General features: G+C 47.0%; 1 protein-coding gene across 1 annotated transcript in view; it reads left to right on the top strand.

Moving 5' to 3' along the window:
* Positions 1-18,426, top strand: part of ADAMTS17 (ADAM metallopeptidase with thrombospondin type 1 motif 17) — a 323,961-nt gene extending 305,535 nt beyond the window's left edge. Inside the window, exons 23-24 of the mRNA XM_060260248.1 lie at positions 14,968-15,145; positions 18,255-18,426. Of these exons, the coding sequence (XP_060116231.1) occupies positions 14,968-15,145; positions 18,255-18,406 (330 nt within the window). The 3' untranslated portion in view covers positions 18,407-18,426. The remainder of the gene's footprint in view (positions 1-14,967; positions 15,146-18,254) is intronic.
* The last annotated feature ends 631 nt before the right edge of the window (positions 18,427-19,057 follow it).

Genomic DNA, 19,057 nt, shown 5'->3' with positions numbered 1-19,057 from the left:
TTCCAAGGCAGCTAACAGCAACGTAAAAACAATTGCATAAAACAACAGATAATTTATGCTTATGGTTGCCAACTCTGGGGTGGGAAATTCCTGGAGATTTGAGCCTGGGAGCCTGGACAAGGCAGGGTTTGGGATGGGAAGAGACCTCAGGAGGGTAGGGAGTCATAGAGCCTGCCCTCCAAAGCAGCCATTTTCTCCAGGAGAACTGATCTCTGTCACGTGGAGAGTGGTCATAATGTCAGATGGTCTCCAGGCCCCACCAGGAGGTTGGCAACCCTACTTATGTTTCCTGGTTTAGCAGGAAATGAGCAGCACAGTGCTGGTTCTGGAAAACTGCCTTCTGAAGAAGTCCTGAGCTAGGAAGCAGAAACACTGGTGCAATCAGTGTGGGGATGTAAATTTATATATATTTATGGAGGGGGGGACTTCAGTGGGTTGGCAACCCTACCTCAAACCATTGTAAAGAACAATCTGGAAGTTGTTTATTTTATTTATTTATTTGATTTGATTTATATCCCGCCCTACCCCACCGAAGCGGGCTCAGGACGGCTCACAGCAGCTTGTGACTATTGATCTCAGTGGGATTGTATTTGATTTATTTAAAATAATATAGGCCTGCCTTTCTCCTGTGCGCGTAATGTTCCAAGGTAGTCTGCCATGAAAATGTCATGATGCAACGTCACCCCAGAGTCAGAAACGACTGGTGCTTGCACAGGGGACTACCACTACTAAAGGTTGTCCCCTGTGCAAGCGCCAGCCATTTCCGACTCTGGGGTTTTCACAGCAGACTTTTTACGGGGTAGTTTGCCATAGCCTTCCCCAGGCATCTACACTTCCTACCCCCCCACCGCAGCAAGCTGGGTACTCCTTTCACCAACCTCAGAAGGATGGAAGGCTGTCGAGCACCTGATTGGCAGTGCCTCTTGATGGGGCTCCTTGGGGTCCCATCGCTGCCTGGAACAAATCTGGAAGCATCAGCAAGAACTTGGCAAGCGATATCATCTTGCATGCCGAATGTTTTTGCTGATGCTGCCGCCAAGGCTTGTTGTTGATGATGAAGCACACTTGAAAACCTGCCGCTGAACACCTGTCCCCCCCACCCCATGTAGAGCTGCCAATTAGGGGTGTGCATTTGGTAAAGATAAAATGTGAAAAAAAACAAAAAATGTCCTTAGGGTTTGTAGAGTCTTTCGGGATCAAGTGCCGTGTTCTACTGGAGAAAGTTTTCCTTCCAGACGTTTCGTTCTCAGCTGCGGAGAACATCCTCAGTGGCGTTGCAGCCGGAGCAGGCGCTCTGACCTTCTTGGCTGCTGTGCATTGAATGAGGCCAGGGCTGCTGGAGAGCTGCTATTTCTAGGCCTCACTCCAGCAGCCCTGGCCTCACTCAATGCACAGCAGCCAAGAAGGTCAGAACGCCTGCTCCGGCTGCAGCGCTACTGAGGATGTTCTCCGCAGCTGAGAACGAAATGTCTGGAAGAAAAACTTTCTCCAGTAGAACACGGCACTTGAGCCCGAAAGACTCTACAAACCCTAATGATGTTACCAGCTGTGAAAACCTGCAATCTTTGATAAAAAATGTCCTTTTTGGTAATTTTAGGGTTTCCTAAAGTAGAGTCAGATTCTCTGATCTGACCTGGAAGCCGAATGAAGCATACCAGAGAAAAAGCCAAAAAAAAAATCGGCTTTTTTTCCTTCGGGAATCAGGACAATGGCGGGAGAAGGGGAGAAGAATGCTCCTTCCTTGCATTCTTCAGGGGAATCTTTCATCTTCTTTTGTCTCTACAATTAGAACCATTAAGAGGTGAAGATTCTTCTCCATGTGTTCCTCAATCACTCAGCCATCAAGCTAACAACTGTTTTATCAGTGTGAACTCAATCAGGGCAATGGGGGGGGGGGAGTGGAGGGATTTGTTGCAGCAAGTTATTTTACTGCAAATAAGAATAAATTCTCTAGAATGGTTAATATTTATAATTTCACACATACTCGGGAATGGATTAGCAAAGGAATGGACTTCTGAAATAAACCAATAGCTAAAAACAAGGCTAGTATGTAATTTATCTAATTTATCATGCCTTTCTTGTCTCCTTTAATTATAACAGTATAGTTAAATTGCTTTCCTTTGTAAGGCCTAGCAGCCAGCAGGAGGGGAGGTGGGGAGGGAGAGGTGGACAATCTGACCAGTTAGGGCCAAAGAAGTGCATGCCAGTCACAGGGGATTTTTCACATTTTGAAAATCTTCTGTGCATGGCCAGAGAGCATTGCCCTGCTGCTGAATCCCTTGGACATTTCTGAAGGAATCCCCCTGACTCCTGCCCTGTCCCCGGCTGCAGGAAGAAGACATCTCCTGGTTTGCCTGGCAATGCTCAGAAATATTTTCCTGTTAGGTCTTTTTAAAATTGCCTAGTGGGTTAAAGGGAGGGCTGTGAAGGGGGGGGCTACTTTGGGTTGGGGGGAAGGTTACCCCCATTTATATGGGGGTATTTATAGCACCTATTTTATCTATTTTATTTAATTATTTATGTAACTGATTATATTTAAATTGTTGTGTATATTGTTTTATTTGAATCATGGAATGCCATGTCTGTAAGCCGCCCTGAGCCCGCCTTTGGCGGGGGAGGGCGGGATATAAAAATAAATTTATTATTATTATTATTATTATTACCCTTGCCTAGGGTTTTTTTTTTAAGTTTCATTGCTTTGTTGGGGGGGCATAGTTTTGACTTCCATAAAGTTGTTTTTCAGGGGCAAGCTGGTTGGCCTGAGAGTTGTTCAGTGGGTGCTTCTGAGTTTTTACAACTTAGTTAGGGCTATTAGTAGGCTTTTAAAAAGAATTAGGGTCTGAGACAGGAAATTCTTTGAGTGACGTTGGGATAGAGCTTTAGCACTTCCCCTGTAAGTAGGCCAGATAAGATCTTAAAAGCAGGAGATCTCCAGGCCCCACCTGGAGGCTGGCAACCCTAATTTAAGTAGCTGTTTTCTCCAGGGGAGCTGATCTCTGCCATCTGGAGAGCACACCAGCCCTAGCCTGGAGATTGGCAACAATGGTTCCCCAGGAAATCACCAATTTCCCCAGGAGATTTGATCTTTGTCCTGTTGGGGTTTTTTTTTGGGGGGGGGGGGGTGTTTGGCAATGCCATAGTATCATTGCCTCTGCTGGGCACATGCACTGGTTCTGCTGCTGACTGAAAAAACAGGGTTTTTTGGTAAGAGATTCTCTTATTTGACCTTAATCATTTTTCCCCCCACAATTGAAACCAATATAGTTTTTGCAGCCATTCATTTCAATTGGGATAGGGGCACCCTCTTTGGGTGCCCATAGGATTGGACTCCCTGGTCCAATCTTTTTGAAACTTGGCAGTTCTTCTGGAGAGAGGCTCCAGCAGGCACCCAGCAATTTTGGTACTTCTCGCTCAAACCCCCACCCCCACCCCACCCCCCCCCCCAGCCCATGGAATGTACTCTGAGGGATTTTGCCATTGACTAAAATGGCCCATGGAGCCGAAAAAAAATTGGGAATACGGATTTTTTTTTTTCAGCTTTTTCCTCTTTAGCTCATATGAGATTCAGCTTTCCGAGGGAATAACTTTTTTTTTTTGGTTAATCAACCGAAAACCGATTTTTAACAAAAAAAAATTTCATGCACACCCCTACTGCCCAGTTGCCTCCACGTCTGTGTCTCTATCTACAAAATCTTGGCAGCAGGTATTCAGCCTCATGGGATGTGTTTGCCTTGGTTGGGTGGAATCTTGTTTCCTGTTAGAATAACCCCGCTTTTGTGTGCCGTCCCCCCAAAATGTGTCTTAAAAGTGGAATCGGCAGCCAGCCATCAGGCCTTAATTGCAACTGGGGCTTTTTTGTGTGTGTATGTAGCAGGAACTCCTTTGGTGCCAGTTTGGTGTAGTGTTGGATCCCGGGCTCTAAACTGAGTGTAACCTTCACCTCTGGCCATAATGGTTTATTACCCTGTTTGGTGTAGTGGTTAAGCGTGCAGACTCTTATCTGGGAGAACTGGGTTTGATTCCCCACTCCTCCGCTTGCACCTGCTGGAAAGGCCTTGGGTTAGCCATAGCTCTTGCAAGAGTTGTCCTTGAAAGGGCAGCTGAGAGGGAGAGCCCTCTCAGCCCCACCCACCTCACAGGGTGTCTGTTGTGGGGGAGGAAGCTAAAGAAGATTGTGTGACGCTCTGAGACTCTTAAGATTCAGAATATAGGGAAGGATATAGATCCATTGTCGTCATCTTCTCCTCGCCTCTGCAACAAAGGAACTAATACTACTGACCTTCTTTGGAGGTAGAGGTGAAGCTCAGAGGAAAGTATCGGACAGGGGAGGGTCTGTTAAACTTTACTTAAGATATTTATTTTGCTTTGGTCTATTCTTTGTACTCTTGTTTGGTTATAGATTGTTCATGTTTACTTCATTGTGTGTAGTGTGCTCTCTGACTTTTGTTGTTGTTTTTTAATATACCCATATTCGTAGCACCAAGATATTTCAACATTGCATCCAATGTTCTCTCTAAGCTATGGAATCTTGTGAGCAAAAGTCCTACTTTGCGAGCTACTGGCATTAAAGTTGTGAGCTACTGCACAAGTTAGTTTGCTCTGGGGCCATTTTTCCTGAGCTAAGACAAAAATGTGTGAGCTGGGGACTAAAAAACTGTGAGCTAGCTCACACTAACTCAGCTTAGAGGGAATGCTGATTGCATCTGGCATATTAGATCATCGTTAGCCTTGTATTTATGTGACTCAAGCGGTAGCTATTTGTTTGTTTTCTTTGTTTACCGTATTTTTTGGACGATTAGACGCACCGGAGGATAAGACGCACCTTCCTCCTGGGGGGGGCGATCCGATGCTTTTTCCTCCGATCCGGTGCTTCCCCGACGCCTGCTTGCCTGGCTCCATCTTCTTCAGGCAAGCGTGGGATCGCTCCACATGGCCCCAGCGCTTCGCAAGCGCCGGCCGCGGAGGGGGCAGCGTGCTTCCTACTTCCCTGTGTGCCTGCCTTCAGCTGTGACATTTAAAGCAAGCGCTGGGATCGCTCCCTCCCCCCTCCAATCCCAGCGCTTGCTTTAAACGTCACAGCTGAAGGCAGGCACACAGGGAAGTAGGAAGCACGCTGCCCTCTCCACAGCCGGCGCTCACAAAGCGCTGCGTTTGCGGAGGGAGCGGGTGCTTCCTACTTGCCTGTGTTCCTGCCTTCAGCTGTGATGTTTAAAGCAAGCGCTGGGATCAGAGGGGGGAGGGAGTGATTCCAGCGCTTGCTTTAAACATCACAGCTGAAGGCAGGCACACAGGGAAGTAGGAAGCACCCGCCCCCTCCGCAAACGCAGCGCTTTGCGAGCGCCGGCTGTGGAGAGGGCAGCGTGCTTCCTACTTCCCTGTGTTCCTGCCTTCAGCTGTGACGTTTAAAGCAAGCGCTGGGATCGCTCCCTCCCCCCTCCGATCCCAGCGCTTGCTTTAAACGTCACAGCTGAAGGCAGGAACACAGGGAAGTAGGAAGCACGCTGCCCCCTCCGCGGCCCACGCTTGCGAAGCGCTGGGGCCACGTGGAGCGATCCCACACTTGCCTGAAGAAGATGGAGCCAGGCAAGCAGGCGCCGGGGAAGCGCCGGATCGGAGGAAGAGGCAGCAGATCGCCCCCTCGCCCCCCCGAAGGTACGTACCTTCGGACCATAAGACGCACACACTTTCCCCCCCCACTTTTTTTTGGGGGGGAAGTGCGTCTTATGGTCCGAAAAATACGGTAATTCTTATAATACCATTTACTGATGTACTTTAAAAAAAAATGAAGGAAGGAGAGCACAGGTTATTTAGGTACCATGTTTATATCCACCGTTCTCCCCAATCAAGGCCTCCACGGCGGCTGCCAATTAAAACAGCATCATAAAAACCATCACACATCCTAAAACAAATGGGAAGAGGTGTAAAATACATGCAATGATTTAAAACACATGGCAGGAAAGAGGGATCAATGAGGGAACACAGGTAGAAACCTGGAGAGGGACAGTGGCTCAGTGGTAGAGCATCAGCTTGGTAAACAGAAGGTCCCAGGTTCAATCCCCAGCATCTCCAACTATAAAAAGGCAAGTAGGCATGAGAAACCTCAGCTTGAGACCCTGGAGAGCCGCTGCCAGTCTGAGTAGACAAGACTGACTTTGATGGACCGAGACTCTGATTCAGTAGAAGGTGGCTTCATATGTTCATATATGTACTGGGACCTGCCAAGTCGTTTTTTTTTTTTTTTAGGAGTTGGATTTATACCCCACCTTTCACTACCCAAAGGAGTCTCAGAGCGGCTTACAATCTCCTTTCCCTTCCCCTCCCCACAACAGACATCCTGTGAGGTAGGTGGGGCTAAGAGCTCTGACCGAAACAGCCTCTGAGAGAGATGACTGACCCAAGGTCACTCCAGCAGTTGCATGTGAAGGAGTGGAGGAATCAAATCCGGTTCTCCCAGATAAGAGTCCGTGCACTTCACCACTACACCAAACTGGTGTAAAAACAGGCAGGGGTCAGGTGGGACTTTTCCTCAGCAAGGCTTCTGATTGGCCATTGAAGATCTGATCCCTCTGTGGATTTCTAAAAACACTGCTTTGGCAGCAGCTGCCACCACAGCACAAGGCTCTTCACCGTATGACTATAAAGGCAAGCTGAAGCAACCGTTTTGTGGCTGGCTCTGCCTCCTGCAGGAGATATTTTCTGGCAGCTGCGCTAGTGCTCCAAAAGGGCCTGCAGGCTCAAAAAGGTTGGGGATCCCTAAGCTGAACATTCTGCTGCCAGCCTCCCATTAAATTTTAACAATGTTAAGAGCCAGTTTGGTGTCGTGATTAAATGGGCGGAGTCTTATCTGGGAGAAACGGGTTTGATTCCCCCACTCCTCCATGCAGCTGCTGGAATGGCCTTGGGTCAGCCATAGCTCTCGTAGGAGTTGTCCTTGAAAGGGCAGCTGCTGTGAAAACTCGGCCCCACCCACCTCACAGGGTGTCTGTTATGGGGGTGGGGGGAGGAAAAGGAGATTGTGAGCTGCTCTGAGACTCTGATTCAGAGTGTAGGGCGGTATATAAATCCAATATCATCTTCTTCTGTTGGAGGGAACTAAAGAGCTCACATCTAGTTTTGAACCATTGTTAGGCAAAATATTTCTCCTGCTGCTGTATCAATAGAACACAGGCGATCGTGTTGCTCAGAATCCTTCCCCATCATCTTTTTTGACATAGGGCTTGGGTTTTTGGACAAGCTTTAAAGCTCTTTTCCCCCCCTTCAAATAATTTGGGGAGGATTTCAGTACTGGACGCGGTGCCAACCAGACGTTTAGAACACGCGATTTCTCAAGCTCGTGCCAGAGGGATTGTCCAGATGGAATCCTCATGGACTTACAGTCTTTGTACTGCTCCATGCACAGATGTTGCACATACAGATGTCCCCTGCAGAAACATCTGGTGATGCAACATTTGAGTTCACATTCTTTCCTGCAGCACTTTTCAGGATTTATGATCTCCCAGATTTAAGGTAAGAAGGTTGTCAGAGTACCTTAAGGGAGTGGTGGGCGTGGGTGTGTTAGATGAGATCACACATTTGCCAATGCTAGAATTTATATTTTGTGTCACTTTCATAGGGTTGCCTATGAAACTGGAGATCTTCTGGGATTACAAGTGATCTCCAGGTGAGCAGAGATCAGTTCACCTGGAGAAGCCACTTTGGAAGGTGCACTCTGTTCCTTTATACCTCATAGTCTGTGGAGGACCAGGTTACAACCACTGCCAGATCTGCCTTTTTCCATCTGAGGTGGAGTAGGCAGTTGGTCCCGTACCTCAACGCCGCCCCTCCCCGTGACCCAGCCACAGTGACCCATGCCATGGTCACTTCCAGGCTGGATTATTGTAACTCTGTGTGGGGCTGCCCTTGGCCCTGCTCTGGAAACTCCAGCTGGTGCAGAACATGGCTGCACAGATGTTGACTTTGTTGCCTGTACGGACACGGATCCGTCCCGTGCTATGCAAATTGCATTGGCTGCCTACTGAGTACAGATCCAGTTCAAGGTGCTGGAGAAATTGGCTGCTTTGGAGGGCGGGCTCTGTGGCCTTGTACCCCATTGAGGTCCCTGTTCTCCCCAGGCTCCGCCCCCAAATCTCCAGGAGTTTCCCAACCTGGAGGTGGCAAGCAACCCAAAAAAACCCCATCTCCCTGGCCACCAGCAGCAACCCTCCCTATCCGTGAATTTGTAAAAGCTGCCCTTCTTTCTAAAATGTGCATTTTCAGACCCTTGGCACTTAAATTTCCAAACAGGGCATTGTTAGTAAGGCATAAAGCTTCAAGTTGGTAAAATAAAAGAAAAAGCTGTTTATCAATACTTGCTCATGACCACTGAATCTCTCCTTCCTCTCCTTTCTCTTCCAATTTTGGCTTGGTGATATTTCCTGGAAGTTCTTCCATTTTATATGCTTCTCGTCTTGAACTCTGCGCTCTCTGAAAATGAAGTCATTTTTAATTACACACAGAAATAACACCCGGAATTTTTGCCCCATCTTGTTCCCTGTACCGTCCAGCCTTGAAGTGTAGCTTGAAGGCAGTTCAGAAAGCTCGGTTAGGTGCCCCTCTGCAAGCATTCGGGGATGCTCTTACATCACACACACACACCATCATTTATTACTCCTTCTAACATTGAGTCAGACCCTTGAAATCAGAAGGCTTTTAATTTTTTTTTTTTAAATTTGCTTAATTGGAATTAAATCATCCACTTGACACACTGACTTTGCATGAACGATGATTTCTTAACAAGACTCGATATGCCCTGATTGTAGCTTTGGTGAGCTACCCCCCCCTCCCCACCCCGGCCGCTGCTTTCTTTACATTTTCAAGCTGTGAAAAATGATTTAAAATGTGCTTTGGGCTACTTTGATCTTATCGCTGTGAGGCCAAAACTCTTCTCAGTAATTCTTTGTTAATGATGCTAAAAGTGGCCATTGACCTGAAGTTTTTTTTTAAAAAAAGATTTGTTGCATGCCAGTTAATTAAGAAAACCAGAACCTGAGAAAACTGACTGGCAGTGCTTCAGTTCACAGAATCAAACACGATATTTTAAGTAACACAAAGATAAATACATGCAATCCATGGAAACTTGTGTGTGTGTGTGTAAAAGGTGTCATCAAGTGGCAGCCAAGTTATGCCAACCCTTCATGGAGTTTTCAAGGCAAGAGATGCTCAGAGGTGGTTTGCCGTTGCCTACCTCTGCATCGCAAGCCTGGTATTCCTTGTTTGTCAAATCTTAAGACTTCAGCAAAATTCTCACAGGGAGTTTGAAGCCCAGAAGCAATTTTTTTTGGGGGGGGGGAGTGGAAGGAGAGAAAGAAAAAGCCCAATAAAATTTAGAGGCTCCTGCCCAAAATGAGGCCTGATGGAAAGTGCCGTATTTTTCGCTCCATAAGACACACCTGACCATAAGACGCACCTAGTTTTTAGAGGCGTTTGTGTGAATTTAGAGGCGTTTGTGTGAATTTTTTGCAGTATTCGCTCCTTGAGACGCACACACTTTTCCCCCCACTTTTTTGGGGGGGGGAAGTGCATCTTATGGAACAAAAAATACAGTATGTGCTCCTCTTCTTACAGTGGGCAAGTGGGTAATGAGCTTCAACTGCAGTGTGAAGTGGTCCAACCCAGGGTCAATTTCATGCTGCAAAGAGAAGTTGGAAATTCTCTTTCATTTGCAACCAGCAAGGCCTCGATTCTCAGCAAATGAGTTCAGGATTGAATATGATCCAAGGCATTCCCCCCAACCAGAGGTCGTTTTGTAGGGGGAAAAGGTGCAGGAGCTCAGTAGCATCTCTCATTTGCATATGATTTAGATTTAGATTTATTGGCTTTATACCCCACCCTCCCCGCCGAAGCAGGCTCGGGGCAGCTCCCAACGGTAAATGGTAAAAACAATTCAATTCAATAAGTACTGAGTAAACACAAACAATTCATAAAATCAACAAGTTAAGCAATTAAAACAGTTAACAATTAAAAACAGCTTGGTGCTAATATCACTTCATTCACTCGGTGCTATTTAGGTATCCTGCTGTTTCTATATCAGCGGTTCAAATTAAAAGCTTGCCGGAATAATGTTGTCTTACAGGCCCTGCGGATCTCTGTGCAGCACTGCATGCAGACCCAGGCTGGAGGTTCAGGAGCTGCACTCCTGTGAGCAAAGCACTCAAGTTAAGGAATGATCTATATGCCCCAGGATCCCTGGCTGGAGGTTCAGAAGCGGCACTCCTGTGAGCTCCTGCTGAATTCAAGCCCTGCCCCCAACCTTTGCGTCCCTCTGCTCCTTATGACAATTCTGGATCTGCCGCAGTCCTGCTTTTGTACACTTTTCTGTAACTGTCCTCCTCTGCCAGAGAGCTGAACCGCTTTCTCTCTAAAAGAAGCCAGATTTCCTTTGAGCTGCCAAACCAAGACAGTTCGAGATAGATGTTGAAGTCTGTCTTCCTGGCACTGAAAAGACCGATTGCATAGCCTAGGCGATGCTCTTGGTTTCCCAGGAGAAGCAACCAAAGTGCACTCAAAGCTGAGCAAGGGGCGAAAGGGCCTACTTGGTGATTCTTTATGCGTTCAGAAGGAGAGTTGGCAGGGTGCTGGCGGTGGGGAGGGGGACTTGGTGTTTTCCATGTATATGGGTTAAGAGATGCAGAGATCAGGCATGCACAGAGGTGGTGGAAAGTAGAGAGTCTCTGCCATTTTATGGTGACCCCCAAAGGGTTTTCAAGGCAAGAGTGGTTTGCCCGCCGCCTCTCACAGTAGTGGATCCTAGAGTGACTCCGTTTGGGTGATACATCTGAAGAGATACCTGTACATTCTGCACAAATGTGTTAACAGTAAAGTCAATAACTGAGTCATTATTGACCCATGGGGTGATGTAGGGTTGCCAAGTCCAATTAAAGAAAAATCTGGGGACTTTGGGGGCGGAGCCAGGAGACTTTGGGGGTGGAGCCAGGAACAAGGATGCGACAAGCATAATTGAACTCCAAGGGAGTTCTGGCCATCACATTTAAAGGGACAGCACGCCTTTTTAAATGCCTTTCTTCCATAGGAAATAATTAAGGATAGGAGCACCATCTTTTGGGGCTCATAGAATTGGACCCTCTGGTCCAATATTTTTGAAACTTGGAGGGTGTTTTGGGGAGAGGCACTAGCTGCTATACTAAAAATCTGGTGCCTCTACCTCAAAAAATAGCCCCCCCAGAGCCCTCAATACCCATGGATCAATTCCCTATTATTCTCTATGGGAATCATTCTCCATAGGGAATAATGGAGTGCCTAGTAGACATTTCCCTCCCCCCCCCTGCTTTCTAAAGGGGGGGGAGGGCCTCCATACCAGGGAATCCCCCCTCCCTGCCCCCTCCCTCTCTCTCTCACACACACACAAATACTTACCGTACTTGGTCTTCTTCCAGCAGAATTTGCTCGCTGTGAAAACGAAAGTAAGGCTGCACAGGAAAAGAAAGGGAGGGGCCGTTCCTGTTTCCTGTGCAGCCTTAAAGGGACACATTTTAAAAATGGATCCCAAGATGTAAAACAACATGATGCCTACAGGTATGTTCTCTCCCCCCCCGCCCCCAGATTTTTTAAGAGCGGGGGAGGAGGCTGAAAATTCAGGGGTCCCCCGCCAGGGTGGGAGGGTTGGGAAGCCTAGGGTAACGTCACATCACAACATTTTCTTGGCAGTCTTTTTACAGGGTGGTTTGCCATTGCCCTCCCCAGTCATCTACACCAGGGGTGTCGAACATGCAGTTCAGGGGCCAAATCAGGCCCCCAGAGGGCTCCTATCAGGCCCCCGTGCAGTTGGCTGTCATCTGCTTCCTTCTTCCTCTCTTGCTTCCTTCTGCATCACAACTTGCTTTGCAAGGCTTGCTCAATTGCACAGGACCTACAGAGCAAAACCTCTATTTTCTCCATTGACTGAGGCTCCTCCCTTGGGAAGGAAGGGGGGAGGAATAGCTTGCTTTGCCAGGCTGTCTCAATTACACAGCAGAGCTGCTGAGCCAAGCCTCTCTTCCTTCTGCTGGCTGAGGTTCCTCTCCCCCCACTCAGTCCCCTCGGGAAGGAAGGAAGGAGCCAGAGCTTCCTTTGCCCAGTTCCCTGGATCCCTTGGGAGAAATACAAAGAAAGCATCTTTAAAACCAATAAGTGCCAAAGTTTTAAGTTTTTTAAACTATATACTTGGGTTTGTCTGTGTTCTTTATAAAATGTATATTTCTGCTAGCTAATCTTCAATAGATACACACATGGCCTGACATGACCTGGCCCAACTCAACATGGCCCAGCCCTACAAGGTCTCCTTTATGTCAGAGTTCAACACCACTGGTCTCCACTTTACTCCTAGCAAGCTGGGTAATTTTACTGACCTCGGAAGGATGGAAGACTGAGTCAACCTGGAGCCAGCTACCTGAACCCAGCTTCTGCCAGGATTGAACTCAGGTTGTGAGCAGAGCTTGGACTCCAGTACTGCAGCTTACCATTCTGCACCCTGGGGGCAGAGTGTTGGGCAAGCCCCCCCCCCCCCAAAAAAAAAAGAACAAGCTGACCAGAGCTCCTAGCTCTGATTTCTTGTGTATTTTCTCTACAAGCTATGCCCTCAGAAGGGACTGTGGGTCAGTGAAAAAGCCCTTGCGTGCAGAAGGTCCCAAGTTAATGTAGCCAGTTTGGTGTAGTGGTTAAGTGTGCAGGCTCTTATCTAAGACCAATTCCGCACTAAACCTTTAATCCTGGTTTATCTCTGTCTTCAAAATGACATTCTACACTAAAATCATAGTTGGTTTATCTGATTCTGTGATTCTAGTGCAGAACACCAGTTTGGGGACGGGGCTAAACCAGGATTAAAGGTCTAGTGCAAAATTGGTCTGGGAGAACCGGGTTTGATTCCCCACTCTTCCAGTTACAGCTGCTGGAATGGCCTTGGGACAGCCATAGTTTATGACTGGTTGATTAAACCTTTAGCATCTCCAGTTAATAGGACCATGCAGTCAGTGAAATGAAAACCTCCACCAGAGATCCTGAAGAGCTGGGGCCAGTCTAAGTAGACAAAATTGACTTTGATGGACCAATGGTCTCATTCAATATAAGGCAATTTCCTGTGTTTTTTGTTTGTTACTTCAAACACTCTGTGAGCTGCCACAGTAACTTCTGCTCCTGGTCTTGAGTAGACCTCTTTCTTCACCTCAGACATGCGCTCTGGGCAATGAAAATCCCCATGAGAGTAACACCCAGCAGTGCCCACTCATCCTTTCAACCCTCCTTATAAAAAAAACAAAAAAAACCTGATCAAAATAGTCGGTTTGGTCAGGAATTATGCTTGTCCACTGGGAGTTATCTGAGAGGAAAAGAAGAATCAGTATAAATGAAGACTCTTCTCACAATCTTTGTTTTGTGTGTGTGGCATGAATCTCTGGCCGTCATCTCAGAAATCCTTCATTTGAAAATACAGGGCTGTTTGATTGACTTCAGGTGGGAACAGTTCGGTCAAAGTTCTGTGTTTGCCTTCTTGAAAGTGGCAAGTGTGTAAGTTGACTTCCTGTAGATCAGGCACAAGAGATAAGAGGGGCATCTGGGGTTTTTTTTTATAGCAACAATGGTTCTTGGACCTTCCTTCCAAATGTGAGCAAAGTTAACTGAAGAAATTTGCCGTTGTGTGGCTTAAGTTTTTGGGTGGGATGAGACCAATATTTTTGGGTTTTCACATTGACAGATTCTTCTTGACAGTGACTTGCCAAGATATGTGCATCCTGTATCGAAAATGGACAGAAAAGTCTTTCCTCAGAGCTGCTTCAACATGCAAGGCTAGCAGGTCACATCCCAATCTCTGAGGCAGTCTCTCCATCCCATCCCAATTTCTCTTCTCCCAATCTTTAGTTAGAGTCCAAAATAAGGACCGGACTGACTCCAGTTCTTCTTCCATGTGAGCTACATTTTCCTACGAAGTGAAGAGGCAGCTTCAGAAAATGGACAGAGAAGTCTTTCCTCAGAACTGGACAGAAAAGTCTTTCCTCAGAACTGCTTCAGCAGGCAAGGGCTAACTGGTCCCATCCCAATCTCTGAGGCAGTCTCTCCCGTTTATTTATTTATTTTGTGAATTTATAGTCCGCCTTTTCCCAAGATGTGCTCAGGGCGGATTACAGCACAATAGTTAGAGCCCAAAATGAGGACCAGAGTGACTCCAAAACGAGATTAGATTCAAGGATTTGGTTATGACCTTTTAAGGTCTTGAGCGGTCTGGGATCTACGGGACCTTCTCCTCCACTATGTTCCTACAAGGGAGTTACGCTCAACTGGTTGAAATCTGCTGGTGATCCCTGATCCGAAAGAGGTCCAGCTGTCCTCAACAAGGACCAGGGCTTTTTCAGTCTTGGCCCCGACTTGGTGGAATGCTCTGCCAGAAGACATCAGGGCCCTGCGGGATCTTTTACAGTTTCACAGGGCCTGTAAGTCAGAGATGTCCCGCCAAACCTTTGTATAAGGACAGTGACGGCTGCCGTGCTGGCACCTTTTTCTCTCTACCTGCTCTTGGGGGGGGATCCCCCCACCCCTGATGTGATGTAAGGACTGAATAAGAGCGCTTTAAAGACGCCATCAAGGTTTGTAATTTTTTTAATGTAACTGAATATATATATGTATATATGTAACTGAATATATATATGTATGTATGTATTTTTTAATGTACATCGCCCTGAGCTTGGCGCTAGCCGGGATAGGGCGAGTCATCAAATGTAATAGATAATAATAATTCTTTTTCTATGCAAGCTACATTTTCCTACAAAGTGAAGAGGCAGCTTTTCCCACACAACAGAATTGGGTCTGTGGCAAAATGGCTACCCATATGAGCTCTTTTCCTCTGAGTCTTAAGGGAACTACTTTCACTGGTTTTATGATTTAACCCTCCTCATGCACTTCTTTATCCCAGACCGTTGATGAAAAACGTCTTCTCTTCCACAGTGCTCCTCAACTTGTGGAAAAGGCCTTCAGTCGCGAGTGGTGCAGTGCATGCACAAGGTCACAGGTCGCCACGGCAACGAGTGCCCTGTCCTCTCCAAGCCTGCGGCCTACCGACAGTGTCACCAGGAGGCCTGCAACGAGAAGATAAACGTCAATACTATTACCTCTCCAAGGCTTGGTAAGCGTGGATTTGCTGGACTTTGATTCTTGAGGGCACCTTCTTTTCCCCTCACTCACTCATTCATGTATGGACACAATCTGAAGAAACAAATACTGCCACTAGTGGCTGTGATCTGGTGGCTCCAGATGCTTGCCTTAAATCACTTTTTCTTCTGTGAGAGGGAGACACTTAGTTTTCCCAGGGGGCAATCCCCCGTTTTGCTTTTGCTGCTCATGCAAATGTTTTAGCTCCACATGGGGCTTCCTGCACTTTCACCTCACGCCCGCCATTCCCCATCAACACTGCTGGCAGTCCTTTTGCTGTTTTTATGCATTTATCTTTTTTGTCATAGTGACTGATTTTTTAAAAAAAAACTGCAAAAAACACTAACAGTCAGGGCTTTTTATGTAGCAGGAACTCCTTTGCATATTAGGCCGCACACTCCTGATGTAGCCAATCCTCCTGGAGCTTATGGTAGGCGTGTAAGCTCTTGGAGAATTGGCTACATCAGGGGTGTGTGGCCTAATATGCAAAGGAGTTTCTGCTACAAAATATGCCCTGCTAACAGTGATGTGGGGCAATGGCAACCTGGGGAGCAGGAAATAGGGTTGCAACTAGCAGGATGGCTGGGGGGGGGGGGGTGAAGCATCACAGTAGAATTTTTTTTTTTTAATGTAGCCTTTTGTGTACTTACTGGAAGTTCTTACAGGAAGTGGTAAAGGATAGCTCTAGGAATTGCCGGAAACTCTATGGTAAAGCTATTTCTATATATAGTAAAACCATAGAGTTTCCGGCAATTCCTAGAGCTGCCCTTTGTCACTTCCTGTAAGTACACAAGACTGCATTTAAAAAAAAAATCTCTGGAACCTGGGGCAGGGAATCTCCTGGCCCACTCTGGTAGGAAATGGCACCAGATGTGGGTTGGGAAGTGTGGAAATCCACACCTGCCCAACCATATGTATCCAAAACCTCCTCTGAGCACCATATTCTTGGAAAAGATCATACCAAAGCAATTTTTGGAAGTCATGCAGTGAGAAGGTGGGTGACTGGTCAGGTGGAAACTCAGGGAGAAAAAACCCTGCACTCTGGGGGAGAAACTCAGATCAAGAACAGGTGGAAGCAACCATACACCCAATTTAAATGGTACTTTGGTGGGTAGGTGTAAGAATGTCTATGGTATGCCCAAAGACCATCACAACTTGAGCAGATAAGAACATACAAGTAAAACACGAACAAAGAACAGCAAAGAAAGAACAAAGAAGCTATAATATTAAAAAGATGTAAACGTTCAAAAAAACAGATTAGCGCCTTCTTTAAGCACAGCTCGAGCCCAAATTTTTTTAACTGCCATGGCAAAGTGTGCAACTCTATAAGAAGCACACGCATCCCCATCAAAAAGAAGGAGAGAGAGTTTTTCCACCATGAGGTGGGGGGACTAGGCCTTTTAAAATATCTCCAGTGCATTTGTTTCTGCGCTCTGTATACAAAGGGTAGAACAGAATGTAACATGGAAAGTCTTCAGGGAATATGGCTCCACAAATACAAAAAGAGGCAGCGGTTGGTATCTGTGTATAGGGGCCGTCTAGAATGGCTGAAGGCGTGGTTTGAACCCTCAAAGAAGTTAAAGCCATTCTAGGACTTGGGAAGGTAGTTTTGGTCAAATCAGATGCTCCGCAGTTGTCCTTCTCGAACAACTTGACCCAAGGAGAAAAGTCAGAGCAGAGAATTGCACACCTGTCCAGCGCAACATCATCCATAAAGCTTCAGTCTCATATTTTGAGACCAGGCAAGGGGACGTGTTGGTGGGCAAGACCTTTCCTGTGGAGTTGGCATGCACCCAACCTAGCATTTAAATTCCACGTGCAACATCTGCACACTAGAGCTAGACTGATTTCACACTAGGACTTGTTCCAGGTTGATAGCTCTTTTCACCCCTGGCGCGTCTCTTTGTTTTTGCATAAGTTGCCAAGTGGTTTCTGCTTGCCATGAAAAAGCGCCGTGCCGACTTGCAGCTCCACAGCAACTTGTGCAAAAATGGAGAACAGCACCAGGGGCAAAAGGGCTCTCCACCCAGAACAAGTCCTAGTGTGAAATCAGTCCTAATATCCATCTACCTGCAGCTCTCTGGCAGGCTAACTCTTACAAGCCAGTAGACCAAGGTGGGTAGCCATGTTAGTCTCCCTGTAGAAGCAAGAAAGAGCAGGAGTCCAGTAACACCTGAAAGTCTAACAAAATTTGTAGCAGGGGAGGAAGAAGAAGATATTGGATTTATACCCTGCCCTATACTCTGAATCTCAGAGTCTCAGAGCAGCTTACAATCTCCTTTATCTTCTCCCCCCCCCACAACAGACACCCTATGAGGCAGGTGGGGCAGAGAGAGCTCTTACAGCAGCTGCCCTTTCAAGGACAGCTCTGCGAGAGCTATGGCTAACCCAAGACCGCCTGACCAAAAGCTGCAAGCGGAGGAGTGGGGAATCAAACCTGGTTCTCCCAGATAAGAGTCCGCGCACTTAACCACTACACCAAACTGGAGCTTCTGAAGAAGTGCGCAGTGACTCACAAAATCCTGCCACAGATTTTGCTAGTCTTTCAGGTGCTACTGGACTCGTAGTAGCTGAGGATCCTGTTTTAATGGCTTGAGAGGCAGGCGCTGGATAGTATGGGAGGAGGCCATCCCTGGAAATCCCTTCTGGCAGAGGTTGTCCTTGAAAGGGCAGCTGCTGTGAGAAACCTCTCCAGCCCCACCCACCTCACAGGGTGTCTGTTGTGGGGGAGGAAGGGAAAGGAGATTGTGGGCCGCTCTGAGACTCTTCGGAGTGGAGGGCGGGATATAAATCCAATATCTACCTCACAGGGTGTCTGTTGTGGGGGAGGAAGGGAAAGGAGATTGTGGGCCGCTCTGAGACTCTTCGGAGTGGAGGGCGGGATATAAATCCAATATCTTCATCTACCTCACAGGGTGTCTGTTGTGGGGGAGGAAGGGAAAGGAGATTGTGAGCCGCTCTGAGACTCTTCAGAGTGGAGGGCGGGATATAAATCCAATATCTTCTTCTTCTTCTCTAATCTCTCTCATAATATGCCATCTTTCCTTCTTTTTTTAAAAAAAATCTTAAATGCTTTCTAAAAGCCGCTCTGACATATAAGTGCGCAGGGGATCAGTGGACGGTTTACTGCCGAGTGATCCGGGAGAAGAACCTCTGCCAGGACATGCGGTGGTACCAGCGCTGTTGCCAGACCTGCAGAGACTTCTATGCAAACAAGATGCAACGGAAGAGTTAATGAAGAGCCGGGGCTTTGCTCCTGCGGAGGACCTTGCAGCTCATGCATATTTCTTCACACAAAAAAAAAAGAGAGAGAGAGAAAAGAAACCCACCTAATTAACTTATGGAACTCACCGCCACTAGCTTGTGGCAATTTTTTTTTAAAGGAAAAGAACAAAAAGGGTTATCTTGGGGGAGGGGGATAGGCCTATTTGTGACTTTTAGCTATGATAGATGAACAAAACTGCCACGTTCAGAGGAAGTAGAAGTCTACATCTCAGATGTCAGCAGCTAAGGGTGGCCGTCAACACTGGTCACGCTGGTCGGCCACCGTTTAAAAACAAAAACAAGCAGAACACTTGGTTAGATGGAGCCAGGCCTCATCCAGCGAAGCAATTCCTAGGCTGTGGATAAGCCGCAAACTCCAGGCTCTGTCACACTTCAACTGGTCACCTGAAACCTGGTGGATTCCAGCGCTTTACCGTTATGAGACTTGGAACTGCGTGCCCAGCGTGGATGTACCAAAGCGATCCACCTTCAGAGGCCAAAAAAATAATAACACCTTGAAGCCAATCGTATAATCAGGGGTGGAATTCTAGCAGGAGCTCCTTTGCATATTAGGCCACACCTCCCTGATGTAGCCAGTCCTCCAAGAGCTTACAAAAAAAGA

This window comes from Heteronotia binoei, chromosome 19 (assembly GCF_032191835.1).
Source record: "Heteronotia binoei isolate CCM8104 ecotype False Entrance Well chromosome 19, APGP_CSIRO_Hbin_v1, whole genome shotgun sequence".
Taxonomy (NCBI): domain Eukaryota; kingdom Metazoa; phylum Chordata; class Lepidosauria; order Squamata; family Gekkonidae; genus Heteronotia; species Heteronotia binoei.
This window is presented reverse-complemented; position numbering and strand designations above follow the sequence as displayed.